Genomic DNA, 16,057 nt, shown 5'->3' with positions numbered 1-16,057 from the left:
GCTAACACCAAGGCAGGGCTTGGAGTGTATGTGGTCACGTGTTACAGCCGGGCAACAACGACGGGACCACAGTTTCAGGACGGTTTCCAGAGGTTTATTTTACACCATGGAGGCGACTTTGCACAGAGTCTCGTACGGTGGTAACGGCTACATGTACAATTCAGTTGGAGGGAAGCACAGTGGGAAAGGAGGTGGGGTTCTGAAACATTCGCGACATTCAGCAGCATTTGAATGTAGAACTGGAAACAGACATTTTAACTTCATAGGAAATTTTTGCTCAGTCCCACCCAATCGTGACATTCAGAAGTCAGTGTCAGGACCACTTGGTTTGGTTGGTGGAACCAGCGACAGAGAACCACATTTGAGAAATATGTTCCAACTTTGGGCTTATTACAGTCTCAGCCTGACCCCTTGGAGAATCTTTAAAAAGAAAGAAAAATATCCATAAAGTAATATGCCCTCTGCAGCCAGGTTCCAGTGTAGCCACAGACACACAGGCAGGCAGAGCAGAAGAGCCACGTCTCTGGTTATGGATCAGTGGTCGGCAGGCATGGTGTGGGGCTAGCACCTTCCCTGTTGTCCAGTTAATAACAGTCTTTGCACTTCTCATAGAAAGATTTTCTTTTGCAAAATGACAATACATTGAAAAAAGTCATTTAAAAATCAAGGCAAATGGCATAAAACACAAATACACATTGAGAGCACGATGGTTACCAGTGACGCAAGTATTCTGGTCTGTACTTCATACTGGTGTATGCTACTGACTGACATAAGGCCGCCATCCGTTTAAACAGAAAAAGTGTACCTAAGTGAAATGCTTTTTTCAAACCATTTTCCCTTTTTGTATTACAGTTCATTCTCTCGTGCTTCCCAGAGAACCAAGAAAAAACGGTGGGTGGCGGGGGAACGGCAAGAATCGCGCATATCAAGATCAGATTCTAAATTTAACCTTTGAAACCAGCCTGCAGTTTCCTGACTTTTTCTCCCAAGAAAGTCAGATACACTTGACTCACAAAGGTGAAAATTTTAAGGTATCTGTTTTTAATGAGATGGCACCATGATTAACTTCCACCTTCACCATCTTTTTCATACCTTCAAGGCTCTACATAGAAAAATGCAGAAAACAATTTTCCTAATATGACAGAAGAAAAAAATGTCAGGCTATGCTCCCATTTATCTGAGTTAAGCCAGCCACGTGTGGGTCGATCACTGGTAATGGTTTTGGCTAGTGCGACAATAAACAACATTCATGGAATCACAGGATCATGGGATTGGAAGGGATCCTAAGAATGAGTATCGAATTTGACCCTTACTCCAGGCTTTACTCTCCTTCCCACATCACTGACACGGGGCTACCTACGGTCTGTTAAAACATTCCCTGGCATGAGAAATGCAAAGAAGGGATCTCTCTCCAATTTTGGACAGGTCTACTTTTTAGATTCTCCTTTGATGTGCTAGGTCTAAACAGGCTTCTCAGTGGACAGGATAATGTTTAAAGACAAAATTACAAACTAAAACGCTGTATTGGTAAATATTCACTTGATAGTTCTTGGTTGTAAAATTGAGCTAAAGTTTAAACATGAACACTGATGTTCCTGAATTAAGTTATGGACTATTATACTTGGGTACTCAAAGAAAAAAGCAAACGGATGGAACGGCAGGAAGTAGAAGGTGCCAAGCCCCATGGTGGGAGGCTGAGTGCCCCTGCCTTGGCAGAGCCAGGTCTCTGAGGCAGTGGGTGACTGAGCCCTTTGTATTGTCACTGAATTGAGAAAAATGTCCCCTTCCACTTGGAGAGTACCACTGCAATGAGGATTTATCACATTTGCCACACTATACTGAAATGACTTATTACTTGCAAAAATGATTTAAGGCCAAGAGGGAAACCAAGGGCAGCAGTTGCCTTTTATGTACCAAAAGGTTTGGTGCTGCTGCCTGTTAGTGTGATGCCACAGTTGTCTAGAACAATCTCCTTCTGCCACAGGTCAAGGCCTTTCCGTTTTCAAAGGGGAGTAGCTTAGCTCACGCCATCTGTGTAATTATGGAATTAGCATGTAAGTAGTTCCAGGTCAAGTCCATGCATGCGTGGTCGACCTCACCACCTCCAGTGAGGGGCTGTGCACCCAGAAGCTTCAAAAATTAGTTATCATGGGTCATTTTAAGATAACAATTCGAGGCATTTCCAAAGAAAAAGAAACTTTGATACTAGCTTTGACTGCAGGAAAACCTGACTCTAAAATTGATGGGCCTCTTAGTAAACAAACCCCTCACGACCAATTGAGTGCTGCCTTCCTCTTTTCCGTCATGAGCATCTGCATCTCAAAGTGACCAGAGCTCAGCCTCCCGGACTGCAGCTGAGCACTCCTATTCACTGGCAACTCCAGACCACCTGTGGTTCCTCGCACCAGGCTGATGCTAGATCCTGGGCCTCTGTTTATGCATTTTCTGCAGCTTGGAAAGTCACTTCCTTACTCAACTAAGGCTTTAACACTCGGTTCATCTGCTAAGTCCCTCTGGCCCCAGCCACAGTGCAGCTCCTGGGAGAGACCCTATATGCACCTCTGTTATTGAATTTGCCACACTGTACTGAAAATGATCTATCTACACATCTGTGTGGCCTCTGCACAGGCCTGGCAATGGACTTTGTCACCCTAGGACCTAGTTCGAAGCCTGGCATTTGGTGTACACTCAACAAATGGTTGGTTGAACTGGATTAGAATTTCAGATCATCTAAATAAGTATTAAAAAGGAATTTAATTTCTGTGTTTTCCAATCAAGTTGCTAGATAGCCATGCTTTCACATCAGGAAAAATTTAACATTATTTTTAAGGAGAGAAAAGAATGTTTTGGCAAAATGCTTTCATGTTAAAATGTGAATCTTAGTGAATAAGGCTATTTACATACAATAAAACTACCATGAAAACCAAAGGAATCTCATTTAATGAATATTTATATCCAGTAACTTTAACACATAGTTTAGAGCTATCTCTCTGCTTAAAAGTCCAAATTCAGACTTAAAAAACAGATTACTGTTAAGCAAAAATAAATAAATTTCAAAACATGAAAATGTGATGTTCCACAGGAAGGGCATATTCTGTGGGCCCAGAGACTCACTCAAGGCCAGCTTGTAATCAGTCTTCAGACAATAGGATAAGGTGCACGCATGTTCAGTGCCCCTGGATTCCCACTTTAACACTGATGCTGTGTGGTCTGTGGGGAAGAGTGTAGGGAGGAGTCCACGCTGATGAAGATCTGCAGTAACTGCCTCGCCACACAGTGTCCACCTGCTCACAGCGACAGGGCTGGGGCAAACGCAGAGTCTAATTTACCAGTGCTGAGAGGAACAGATCTGGTTCCCGAGGGCCCTGTCTCTAGGCGCTGGAAGTCACTTCTCCCACTCATGCCATTACCAGGTAATGTTTGAAAACAACTGTTCCTTGAAAATTCTTCTTTTAGATTCTCTTGTTTATCCCTCAGCTATTCTATTTGCTTGACAGGACTAAAGTGTTTTGTGCTTGAACACTCTAAATTTGTGAAGATCCCTTCCAGTTGTGATTTTATGATTCTTTAAATAATTCAAATAATCAAATGAGAAACACATCATGGTTGACTGACTTCACATAAAAAGACACACAACTCCGAGGACTTAATGTAAAACCACGTTAGCTACTGTGGAGACATACCAAGGCAGTTAAAAGGTTCCAGTAACATCATTTCTTTGGAGAAACTGAGAACATGTGATTGGTTTTATCTTACCAAAGGAAGAATAACTATGTGCATATATGTGCAATTTTGCCACTTCCCAACACAGCCATGTTAGGCATCACTTGCCAGAGCTTCTGTAAGTTGAAGTAATAGAGCAAAAATATATGTAAAGTGCAAACCCAACAGGGTAAAACAAGAACTGTGACAGTTAACCTAGACAGGAGAAAAGTCAAGTGCTGGTGCCAGCTTTCATTCCTCGCGAATGAAGCCTCCATTTCCATAAAATGCTTGGAAGGCACCCAACACCAGCACATCTATCTGAGTTAGAAAAATAGTGGAGACACGCAATGTAAAACTCAGGCATTCACAGTAGTATAAACACACACAGCTGGTTTGCTAAGCACTTCTCATTAAATTCAAGCAACCAGACAGAGGAGGAGAAAGAAAGGGCAGAGCAATGGATCCTTGACATATCTGTGGTTTTCTGACTGTGACTCTCATCATCAATGAGGTGTCAAGTGGTTTCAACTTGAGTGGCTCTGTGGACTGGGGTACAGCCAGGCTGGGAGGGAGATGATGACAGTGAAGTGTGGGGTCACAGACAGAGTGTACACAGAGCATGGTGTACACATGTGACCCAACAGGGACAATCGGCATCCCAAATGGGGTATGAGCTCATCTAGACCTCACTCAGATCCATGCCAAGCCTGCAGGGTGCCTGATCTCCTGCCTCCCTAATACTGTGTCTGTCTTCCTCTCTATAGAGAGGCCATGCTCCAAAGTTCAGGAAAGAGAAACAGAGATCTATATATATTACTCATTTCCAACATAGCTCTCTATTATGTACAACTTAGTAATGGCTGCAGGTTCTAGTAATAAACTATAAAATATATATCTGAATATTTTAAATTTAATTCTCTTTTAAAGCTCTCACAGAGCAATCATGCAGTAAAGAGTCAGATTAATTCTAACAGCTTGATGGCAACTGAGGGTAATGTGGGAGAGGACAGTGAAGTGACAAGTGGTACAACTGCCACGTACGTGCACACATGCATACAACCTTGGGGTATGGTCACATGGGCTGATCTGGTCTGATGTCTCAGGTGATGGCTGTCATGTACTGTGGCTGACTGGGGAACACCCACTGCTTCCCAATGCTACAGCAGCAGAATCATCTCTAGGAAGCGCCGTTCCATTCCCAGGAAGCATGCCGGGTCAAGGTCAGTGTTAGGGGTGGTCAGGGCTGGGAGTACTTTTCCCAGTTAGAAAGAAAAGTAATTAATGATCATGAGGGAAAAAATTGCTTTTCTGGAAAAGGGTGAAAAATAGGAAGGATTTCAAATACTACCACCAAAAAATTGTCAAATCAGAAGTGAACAAGACACTGTGGAGATGGGGCTTAAACAGGGATGGAAACTAATTGGCCTGCTTATCTGCAAGGCTTTATTTAACCCGGTGATCCCCAAGAGACTTAGTGGAGAGGTGAGAGTTGACGTAAAGTGCTGAGAATGGAGCAGGCACATAACACATGCTTGCCCACTCATTTAAATTCTATTTTTACAGGTGAAAATAAGATTTTTAAAAAAGGACTTCAATATCCTGAGTTGAGTCACTATACATAAGAATATTTTGCTTTATCAAGTTTGATTGGATTCCCTTAAAATTAGAGTTTTTCAAGTTGATTTTCTACAGCCCTTTTTTCACATTCCCAACAGAAACACAGCATGAGCTGTAGGATTCAGTACCTTTTATATCTCAGATCACACAGATCTAGTATGAAAGTATGCAGAGTGTTCTAGTTTTTAACGGGGAAGAAAATACAGATGGTAAGGAATAGAGCAGGATACAATCTCATAGTAATGAACGTGTTTAAGTTCAGAGGTGATGTCACATGGAAAAACACATCTTAAAGATACTTATTTTGAAGGACATAGGGTTTTTTGTTTTTAAATATTATGAGTGAGGGAGAGCTGGGTCAATAACATTAAAACATAAAAAGCTCAGAAGGCTCCAACTAAAGTAGAAATGGTCCAGGCACTGACGGTTGAAGCTCTGAGTTATAATAATCTACTTTCATGATGACAATGGTTGGGAACAGCTTTCAGAGTTTTTTAACGTGGGAAAGAGAGAAAACTGAGGCAGAAACACAAACTCATTTCTACTCAATAAGAACATGAATAAGTTAGACATTACACATAGATCATTCTTTAGGTGATTCAAGAAGTCAGCTGTTAAATCCACATGAATGGTTTCCCAAAGCTCTCAACTGAAGAGGATTTATATGAAAGCAGAAACACTGTGAATAAACGTAAACACGCACATTCTGGGGAAGAGCAGATGAAGGTGAGGGTAGACAGATACAGAGAAGAAAAAGATCCATGCCCAAGTGAAGAAAACATGGAAACTGCTTTATAATGACCCAAAACACCCTGAACAGACATTTCCCTTATTTCTCCGACACACAAAGTAACAATTAAAATGAACTGTTGAAAAATATAAAAATTAAACACAGCAGTTTTCAGTATACACAAAACAATGTAGCACAGCCAAACTGTATAAACCATTTGTTAAAAAAATATCTCCTTTTATATTGTATGAACAAGTTGAAAGAGTCCTCTCCAAGTGTTCATTCACGAGCTCACCACTGTGTGCGCAGGTAACGGGCACACTCAGCTAGGTTCTTTAGCTTCTCACACGTCTGCTTTACACCTCCAGTGACAATCTGGATTGAACCGTTTCTTGAGTAAATACTATCTGATGCCTGGGAGTGTCATCAAGACACTACTGGGGTCATATCCCACAACTGTAAAAAAGAAAAAGAAGATCTACAATAAACTAAAATAAAATTGTGTTGATGATAAACAGACCTTACAAGTGAATTCAAGTGACTTTTTCAATTTAATAAGCAACTGAATACTATACTATATTAACAACTTCAAAATCTGTAAAATAGTATCTTCCCATCAAAAAGTACAACATAAACCTCAAAAACATGAATATGGCAACTGGAAATGTTAATCCAACTACAAAGAATAAAGGCATATTAGTCATTTAAAAGACCGAATGGGTACCAGGGATGTGCTATGTACAGCCAGTGCCCGGCATGGAGTGTTGTATGTAATAGGCTGTCAAAAATGCTCACTGCCGAGGGTAATCTGAGCAGATTTCATACAGTCTTGGTGCTCCTGTGTGTTTACACAGGGCCAAAGATGGAAAACTCCTAAAATAAGATAGCGTCCTACCTTAATAACCTTGTCAGTTCCCGACGTCAGTAACCACCCTCTGGTTGCATCAAAATGCACATGCACAATGTTATGTTTACTGTCATGGAAGGTAGCCGTGGGCGCACGTCTGGAAGAAGCAAAGAAAGTTTCCAAGACTGAAAGGTGGTGACAAATGAATGAAGAATAACCAGGGTGACGTTAAGCTCTAATTTTTAACCAAATGGCTAAAACTGTTTCATTGTTAGAAATGCTGCTCAGATCTACCTTTATTCTCTGGTGACTTGGTATGATTTTTTTTAAAAGTAAAAGGATTCTTATATTCTGCAAAATTGGAAAGAGATGATGAAATTGTCAAAAATCTTTTATAGATTATTTGTTGCTCTTATAGAGCTTATGAAAAACATTGTTTTTGACAAATTAAAAAAAAAAAAAACCCACCACAGTACTTTTGTTAAGTTTGCTCTCAGAGGGACTTGCTGGTAAAATATTCTACCTTTGCCTATTTAATTAAAAAAAAGCTTGATTGTTAAAATGCCTAAGATATTACTACCGCTGTAATCGAAGGGCTATATACTTTCCCCTCTTTTCGCAGGTTTAATGGCAGAATTACTTGTGCTGTAGTATCCCAGCACTTTAACAAACATCGTTATGTTTTGTGTTTTTTAATCTATGCATTTTTTTAAAGCAAGAAGGCCTGTCGATTGTGCCCAGGAGTTCTATATGCAATGAGAATGCTTCCACAGAGAAGAGGCAGAAGTTAACAGTGACACGGGAAAGGGGACAGGAATAGCTGTTCTCTAATCATGTCTCGAGGGGTCTCACTCTCTAGTGGGCTCTCTGAAGATGGTTGTTTTCTTCTTTTTATCTATAGCTAAATCTGGGGAATAACTGATCTTCAGCATACTAAAAATGGTCACTTTAAAACATTTAGAATTAAGATTTAGGTTTAATTTGCAGTCACTCTGAACCTCTGGGTTTGTAACTTTCACTATAAAATGAAGACTTAAACTAGAATATCTCTAAGATCACATGCAGCTCTCATGATGACTGGAAAATAATCAATGAACAGAAACGCTTACTTATGCAATGGCATCTTTATATTTGATACAGATAAATAACAATGAAAAATATAAATTAGGGTTATCTGTAAGAGAATACTTTATTAATTTGCCCCCCAATTTTTTTAAAAAATTATTATTATTTTTATTTTTCCCCTCTTTAATTCCCCCCACCCCCAACTTCCATCCCTGACCTATGGATGTTGCTGTTTCCCCTTAAGAACTTGATCTCTGAAGGCGGCATGCCCCCGGGGCCTGGTGCATGGGGGGCGGGGGGGGCTGGCACACCTAGGGTATGGTCCATGGCTCCACCTGGGGCATGAATCCAGGACCTTCTGTGTGTAAAGCAGACGTGTTAACTACTACACTATGGAGCCATCCCAGGAATTTCCTTTAAATAGTGATTTATTCTGGTACCTTTTCTATGTTTCTATTTACACGCAGCTTTTAAGGCATCCATCTACTACTTAAATGACTTTACTGTATACAAGGCGCTGGAGGTATGTGGGGCAGGGGCGGGAGAATTAGGCAGCTGTTTCCTATGAAATCCTGCTGTAATTCACTAAAGGGAAACTTGTTGCAGAGCATTCTGTTTACATCTGGGGCAGTTTTCAATTAGCTGACATGAAAGACACAGTATAGATGTGTCCCACTCTCCCAAGCACACTGATGCGCAGTAATCTAAGGCCCTGGGTTTCTGGGCAAGACTGACCAGCAAGACTGAGCAGCTAGGCAATTGATAGTATTTGCCTCTTAGGTAAAGTGGCCTTGCTCCTCGTGTAAAATGAAGCCTCTGGAGCCTGGGGGCTGATTCCACTTCTGTAAAGATAGCAGCTTGGGCTAGAAAGTGAATCCTGGGCTACTGAACCTTAGGCATTTCTCGAGGAGATGGGCAGACAGAAGGCTCTGCTTAAAGAACATGTATTTGTAATGCACATACCCCTGGGGTTGCGAAGAGCACAGAGATGCATTCTTTGCGCAGACTCTCTCCTCTCCCACCTCACAAGAGAAAAGAATCTACTGGTGGAAAGGAGGGCTTCGCCCACTTGCCCCAGTCTGTATTCTAAACCAGGAACCAGGGCACTAGCAGTCCTGACTGCAGTGTTGGGTGCAGCTCTCAGATCACATCCTCTCCTTAACCTTGACAATTCTGCAGACTGCTGGAACTTACTCTTCATCTGTGATGGCCTCATGGCAGCTGTCACAGACCCTCACTTCAAACTCGAAGCCCATCAGAGGGATGGAGGAGCGTTTGGAGCTGCACTTACCGCAGACAGCCTTCCCGCACTTGCGGCAGTGGTGCTGGAGGGAGAGAGAACAGGTACTCATTAAGGCTGCTGGGCCTCGCAGGCGTGAGCAACAGCATTCAGGTGAGGACGCTAAACAAGAGTGCCCCAGAAAACTGAAAGGAACACGCAACTGAAAGGTGTAGGATGAGGACTGCTGGGAATCCCATGTGACTGTGCCCCCTCCCACTGCCCCTTTCCTCCATCCTTGGTCCTTTCCAGTTACTATCTCTATGAACTCTAGAAGAACCACCCAGTGGCCAGGTTATTTTAAAGCTGAGTGTACTGAGGAAGTGCCATCTCCAGAAATTACACTTCTTGATGGAGAACATAAATGAACCCTGGTTCAATCCACTGTCTATACTCCAGCCATGCTCAACTTGGGTGAGCCATGAAACCAGCGTTTGGTTTCCTTGGGGAGGACCAAATCCAACCATGGAATCAGACTGAAAATGCTATGTATTATAAGTAGATCTAAATAACTAAAACTAAGACAGAAAGAGGGCAAGTAAAATTATTATGAAGAAATAAATACTACTTCTGTAACTTCATGGTAAGCATAACCCCTCTAATTTTAAGGTATATTTTAACAGATGCCACTAGAATTCGGAAATCATCTCTCTTAACTGCTTACTGGGAATAAGTCACTGAATCCAGCAGGAAACAGCTAGAGTAGATAAAGGGAATAAATTAATGTGCAGTTACAAAGCGACTCTATGATAATAATTTACCCTTATTTCTTCTAAGATCACAAGGTAAAGTTATTTCCACACTATTACATTTTGATGAAGCAGCCATATCACGCACCTGTCTCAAGCCAATTTTCTTACTGTCCCACATTTGCTTGAAGTTCCAGAAGAAAGGCTGATCACACTTTTGGCAGGAATCGCTGTCCAACCATTCAGGGGTCTGTTAAACAAAGCACACAGCAGGTCACAGTGAGCAGCAGTGAGGAGGACGGAACCACTGACATCGATGAAACTTACAGAATCAGGATATGTTTATAAGAACCAGAAGTATGATTTCTCAATCATTTAAAAAATATTTACTGAAGGCTCTGGGGACATACTGGTGAATAAAAAGACTCTCATGAAGAATCATCGGGGAAGGTTAAACATGAAAATATTATTAACAACTAAATAAGTATAAGTGCAAAGGCCTGAGGAGAAGCACAGTGCTATGACCCAGGCTGGGTTCAGGGGTGTTCAGGAACAGCCGGGGCCATCTCGGCAGAGTCCTGACAGCCATGTTGAGAACTTAGGACTTTATTTCATCTTCTCTGATCATATATAATTATATCTGCTCTAATTGTGTACAATTATATCTAATTACACATTACACATACGCACAGCTATCTGTGTTAGAGGGACAGAACCTGACCACAGCAGGTACTTGGGGGAGCTATCTGTCCACGATCCACTTGTGGTAGGGCCCAGCAGAGTTTGAAACTCTGCTTCTTGCCTCCTCACGGGTCACACAATATTCTGGTTTCATTCACTATTTCCCAACCTCGTCACAAGTACTCTAAACTATGGCAAACAGGTCTACAAGATGTATTCAGCTTAAAGCTATTCTTTAGCAAATCTTTACAGACAATGCAGATACTGACTCTGCATCGTCTTTTAGAGTTCCATGTTCAAATCTGCAAATTCATCAGTTGGCCCTAGAGGGGCTGATCTCTTTCTACATATCACCAAACCCAAGGAATCTTGAAAAATAAACCCAACCCCAGAGTTTCCCAAAAGTTGAATTCCAGGAAACTTCAATTTGATTCTTACTGTAAAAGAGGCCTGAGATCAAACGAGTTTGAGAAATGAGGTCTTCCATCATCTGCCCCCTCTTCGAGATTCACAATGGACGGCAGCACAGTAAATGCCCAGGAAGGTCTTTTTCTGTTGATGTAATCCTTTTCTGAGGAATACCTCTTGTGGAACAGATTTGAGGACTTAGCCTATTATCCTACCTTCAAGCAGAAATGAGCCTAAAACTATACACTTTCTCAAAAAAGTGAAGTAAAAAGGTGACATTAAAAGACTCCTAATTCTTGGTCTATTTATTTTATTAAAACTGAAAGAAGCCTTGATTTGCTTTGTAATTTTCATGTCCTAATCCGTTTAAAGGCAGATTTAACAAAATAATGCAAAATTTTTAGCTAAACACAACATTTTTATCCCTAAAATACATATCCACGTTGTGATTTTTCAGAACACTTCTGATGCAGGAAGATTTACAAAAAACTTTAACACACACACACACACACCCCCACACTACATCTTTTACAAGGAAGCATGCAGATTCAGGACATATCAAACACACCATATCAGGTATCAATGAGGAGGGAATTAAAAGTAAGGATCAGGAAAGGGGGAAAAAATAAATCAGGATATGATTTATAGTACGATTCCATTTTTTTGTCAAAAAAAATCTTTCATACGTGTATGTGTAGAGAAAAATGTAAGGAGGGAGGCTTGTCAACCTGTTAAGGGTGTTATTTCTGAGTGGTGACACCATGAGTAACTGCTGTTTATTATATATATTTTGGAAAAAAAATGGGAAAATTTAGAAAAAATGAATTTCATTAAGAGTATAAATACGTGTACGACCTATGGGATGTCAATTCGATTGTGTTCAGCCACTCGAGGTCTTCCATTATCTGTCTCTGCCCCACTCAAGAAGCTCCTCTGGCCACGTCCTCTGCGCATGCGCACTAATGCTGCGTGTGTGCCTGCCCACATCCACCAGCTCTTTACTCTTGGGGTTTCTTGTCCTGGACAGTATACATCCAGGCCCCATCAATCTTTCAGCCCTATTTCTGTCCACAAACCCTTCAACGTTGGCCTACAATGGTAATGCCTCTTCCTAAATACCCACTACTAATGCTCTAGCTTGCACTGACTGCAATTAATTCATTTATATCATTTAATAGTTTTCTTAAGTTTTCTACCACGTGTCTTTTCTTCCAGAAAGTCTGGCAGCGCTTCAGGGCAAGAACTGCTTCATCTAACACGTCTCAGACCTCTGGAGGTGAGCCCTGCACAGCTCTCGCCAGCACTTACCAGGAAGCAGCTCCACAGATACATCTCAGGGGATTTATGTTTATATAATATGACACTTGCAAAAAATGGACGGAACCATTTCCACTGCTCATTCAGGCTCTGAATCACTCAACAAGATTTAAAATAGTCAACAAGGACTCATATATATGCATGTCAAAAGGCGTAATTTAAGCAAGATGGCTCAACGGACTGCCCACAACCACCTGGTTTTGTCTCTGGAAACCACGTTATCCTCCTTTGGGGCTCTGTCCATCAAGGGTGGAGGCTGCATGCTGCAGGGGTTCAGAATGAGTCACCTCTCACCCCAAGATGTGCCGCTGTGGCGTGCAGATTATTTTGAGCTAAAGGCAGCCGAGATCCTGCAGGCTCATGAGAAACTTAACCTGTCCCTTAAAGAATTTAAACTAAGGGCCTTGCCCATAAGAGTTATCACCAAAATAACTCTTTATGACCTCTCTGTAGGGAAGGACAAACTTCTAATTACCATATATCTGCTCTTCTTATTGTCCTACAATGACCTTCCTTCCCTCTGAAGCCCCAAGGTGATCCTTAGCTCAGAATGTCATTATTACCTCATTTTCCCTTCCTGTCTTTGAATCTCTCAGGAATATGGGGTCTCTGACTCTCTCATGTATGTGGAGTTCTCATACATATGCATGTAATTAAATGTGGTCATTTTCCCTTGATTTGTCTCATTGTCTATTTGATTATTAGACCAAATGAAAGAACCTTGAGAGGAAAATTTCTTCCTCCCCCACAGTGCACTGAGGGAAAAGAACTCAAGGGACCCCTCCTCTCCTGGTTAGGTCAGTTAGGCCTGGAAAGCAGCCAGGACAAACCAGGTGTGACTGTCGCTGACCTAACACAGCTTTCATGCAGATCACTGGTCACTTGGAGAGCCTGGCTAGTACACATTGTATGGATTTCTCAGCCTTTATACCAAATGGCATTTCAAAAGCAATGTTCTACAATTCCCCACTTCCTAACAGTAATGATTGTTTTAATTAGTTACTAATAGAACTCCTGTGGATTTATGGTTTGAACAAATCAAGCTTTAATCTTCTTAAGCATTTAATTACTGTCATTTGAAAGGCATTGCATAGTGGGTAATATTCTCTTGAAATGGGGTTGGGTCAGGACTGAGAAAGAAGATGGGAAATTGCTTTTGTCTTTTTAAAGTGTTGCTTTTCTGAAATTAGAAGAACATACACTGTCAAAGGGAAAGTTTAATTCTAGGGAAATGAGAATATTGTTACCTTTAAAGTACTTGACAAAGGAGATATTCTGGAAATGTATCAATCATTAAGATGCTCAAAGGTGAAAAAGAAAACTTATAAAAACGAATGTTATGATAAAACTTAGTAATATATGCTTAAAAATGATAAAACATACATTTGTATCTGAGAACTGTTTAGGACATGACTCATAAAGAAGCACAAAATAATTATTTCCAACGTTTCTATTAATACCAAACCAAGGATTCTTACTTCATTAAATACCATTTCTCAACCACTAGCCACCACTTCCCTCGATAACATAAAGCACATGAGTTTTATTTTCATAGGGCACTTTATACCAAAAGGCTAATCACCTGAAAAGAGAAGGTTCCTTTTTCTCACCTGAAGCTTTGTTGTGAATGCCACAATAGATTTAAAGTCTAAACAGCTTAGCCTCAGTCTAAATTCTTATGAAATCTCCACTACGTGAATGTTAAATGCCAACTTGTATGGATTAAAAAAGAAAAGGAAACTCCTCCTATACTAGAATTTTTTATCGACATGTCTCATATCATGATTTAATCATAAAAGGAAGAAGAAATGAGCAGGTGGGGCAGCTGATCCATTTTTCAGCACAGCCAGAACTGCAGAGCACAATCTGGTGGCTGTGGAGGGACAGGCCCCCAGCTTGCTGTGACACCTACCTCCTGCCTCTCCACATCCATGTTCCAGACGACAATGCCACCATCACCGCCACATGAGATGAGCTGCCGTGTGTGCTGTGCGTAGGAGAGGGCCTGGACTTTGTCACTGTGAAAGAAAGCAAGAGTTGGCAACAGTTTAGGAAGCAAATGAAAGCCCTGATGGAAGGAAGCCCAGCAGTCAATCAATGTGCACACTCACTGCTGAGCCTCAAGTGCAGATCTTAGAAATCAGATGGAACTGTCAACATGCCAAGGGTGGGGAGAGAACTCGAGGTTTAAAAGTCAAAATGCTCATTTAAGATGCCGAGGCCCCAGGCAGAGATAATCTTTGTCCATTACTAACACTTAAGGAGAAAAGCTGATTGCTGAACGGACTGTAACATCTTACTGGTTCCTTCCCTAATTGATTAAATAACTAATCTGTGACACATGTTCATGCTGCATTTGTTCAAGAGTCATGACTTATCTTTTAAAAAAGGTATGCTTTAAGAGTGTTGGAGATCATTCATTGAGAAGTTGACTGGATTCACATGATAAGAGTCAGGTAAACGGTGTTGCCTGAAAAGTGAAGCACATCGTGGGTGGGTTAGACCCACACATACTACTTCTTGGCTCCCAGAGTGAATCCAAAGCAGCAGTAGACTTGAGCTTCATTGACTGTTTCTCTAGTTTTTATTTCCTCTTTACTGATTTGTGTTTATTTTTCTTCCTAGTCCATGCACGGCTGACAAGTTATTCCCTCTTGGTGGCAGCCACGATGGAGAATTCAGTTTTGTGGTCCGGTAAGTTGATGATCATTTAACAAAAGAGTACACAGATCTACTTTCTGTTAGGTGAGAGAGAAGAAAGAGGGAATCTGGTTTCTTGGACGTTTTTGTTTGAATAGTTTTCTATTTTGAGCTCAAATCAATTAAGAATTCTGTGCCCACTGGGAAGGAGAGCAGCTCTTTGAAATCTTTTGAAATCTGAACTGGTGATGTTTTCTGTTTACTTTTGATCTGTGGCTGAAGCTGTAGAACTGAGGTTATTAAGCTCTGTGTGTCTGTGTCTACAATTCAGAAAGGCCTTTCTTTACTTCTTGTAGTATGTGGAATGCTTTCTTATTTCCAGGTATCAATAAATTAGATTATAGCACCTTTTAAATTGTAAAGACTTGTTCTGCTTGGCTTATAAAGTACTTATATAAATTGAATATTCCTAAACTTCACAGAAAATAAGAAAATCGAACATTTAAAACTTTAAATTTACTATACTTAAAAATAAAAATTATTTTACAGAAAATGCTAACTCAATAAAACTTTAAGAATCCAAGTTCAAAAATTAAGGTAACTTTGGCAAATGAGACTAATCTGATAAGTTTTAAAACAGCTGTTTTTCTCTGACTTCTCAATGTTAAGTATAATACAACTGTACATTTTATTTTACTTGGGTTGATTTCTCCTAAATTTATATAGGAAAACTGGCCAAATAAGTTAATGTTATATCTATATGTTTAAGATTATGAAAATTATAAATTTGTGTTCAACCAAATTGAATAATTTTCCTGATATATTTTTTATATAAATAGCAATTATGCTTTGCAGCATATCACTTAGAGATAATTCCTAAGATCTTTAGGAGTAATATTAAGTTGAGCTAATCAATAATCATTGGATACCTACCTAGATAATTTCAGAATAAGTTAGAATACTGAAACTTTGATTACAAAAAATATTAAGTTTACATATGTTTGCTTCTTACTTTTATATTGTACAGAGAGGCTACAACTTAGGTGAGTCATGTCAATGAATGTGTTCATTTTTGCCAT

The 16,057-nt window shown here is 40.4% G+C and overlaps 1 protein-coding gene across 2 annotated transcripts in view; it reads right to left on the bottom strand.

Moving 5' to 3' along the window:
* Nucleotides 1–79: 79 nt before the first annotated feature.
* Nucleotides 80–16,057, bottom strand: part of WDFY2 (WD repeat and FYVE domain containing 2) — a 153,954-nt gene continuing 137,976 nt past the window's right edge. The window contains exons 8-12 of one of the 2 annotated variants that reach the window (XM_039839416.1): nt 14,251–14,356; nt 10,081–10,182; nt 9,256–9,289; nt 6,948–7,056; nt 80–6,508 (exon numbers count right to left, since the gene is read on the bottom strand). In XM_039839416.1, the coding sequence (XP_039695350.1) occupies nt 6,974–7,056; nt 9,256–9,289; nt 10,081–10,182; nt 14,251–14,356 (325 nt within the window). In that variant the 3' untranslated portion in view covers nt 80–6,508; nt 6,948–6,973. Of the gene's footprint in view, nt 6,509–6,947; nt 7,057–9,158; nt 9,290–10,080; nt 10,183–14,250; nt 14,357–16,057 lie in introns of both variants that reach the window. The other variant, XM_039839415.1, reaches the window with a different exon arrangement.

This window comes from Pteropus medius, unplaced genomic scaffold (genome assembly GCF_902729225.1).
Source record: "Pteropus medius unplaced genomic scaffold, Ma_sr-lr_union100, whole genome shotgun sequence".
Lineage (NCBI taxonomy): Eukaryota > Metazoa > Chordata > Mammalia > Chiroptera > Pteropodidae > Pteropus > Pteropus medius.
Note: the sequence above shows the minus strand (reverse complement) of the source record. Positions and strands in the feature narration are given on the sequence as shown.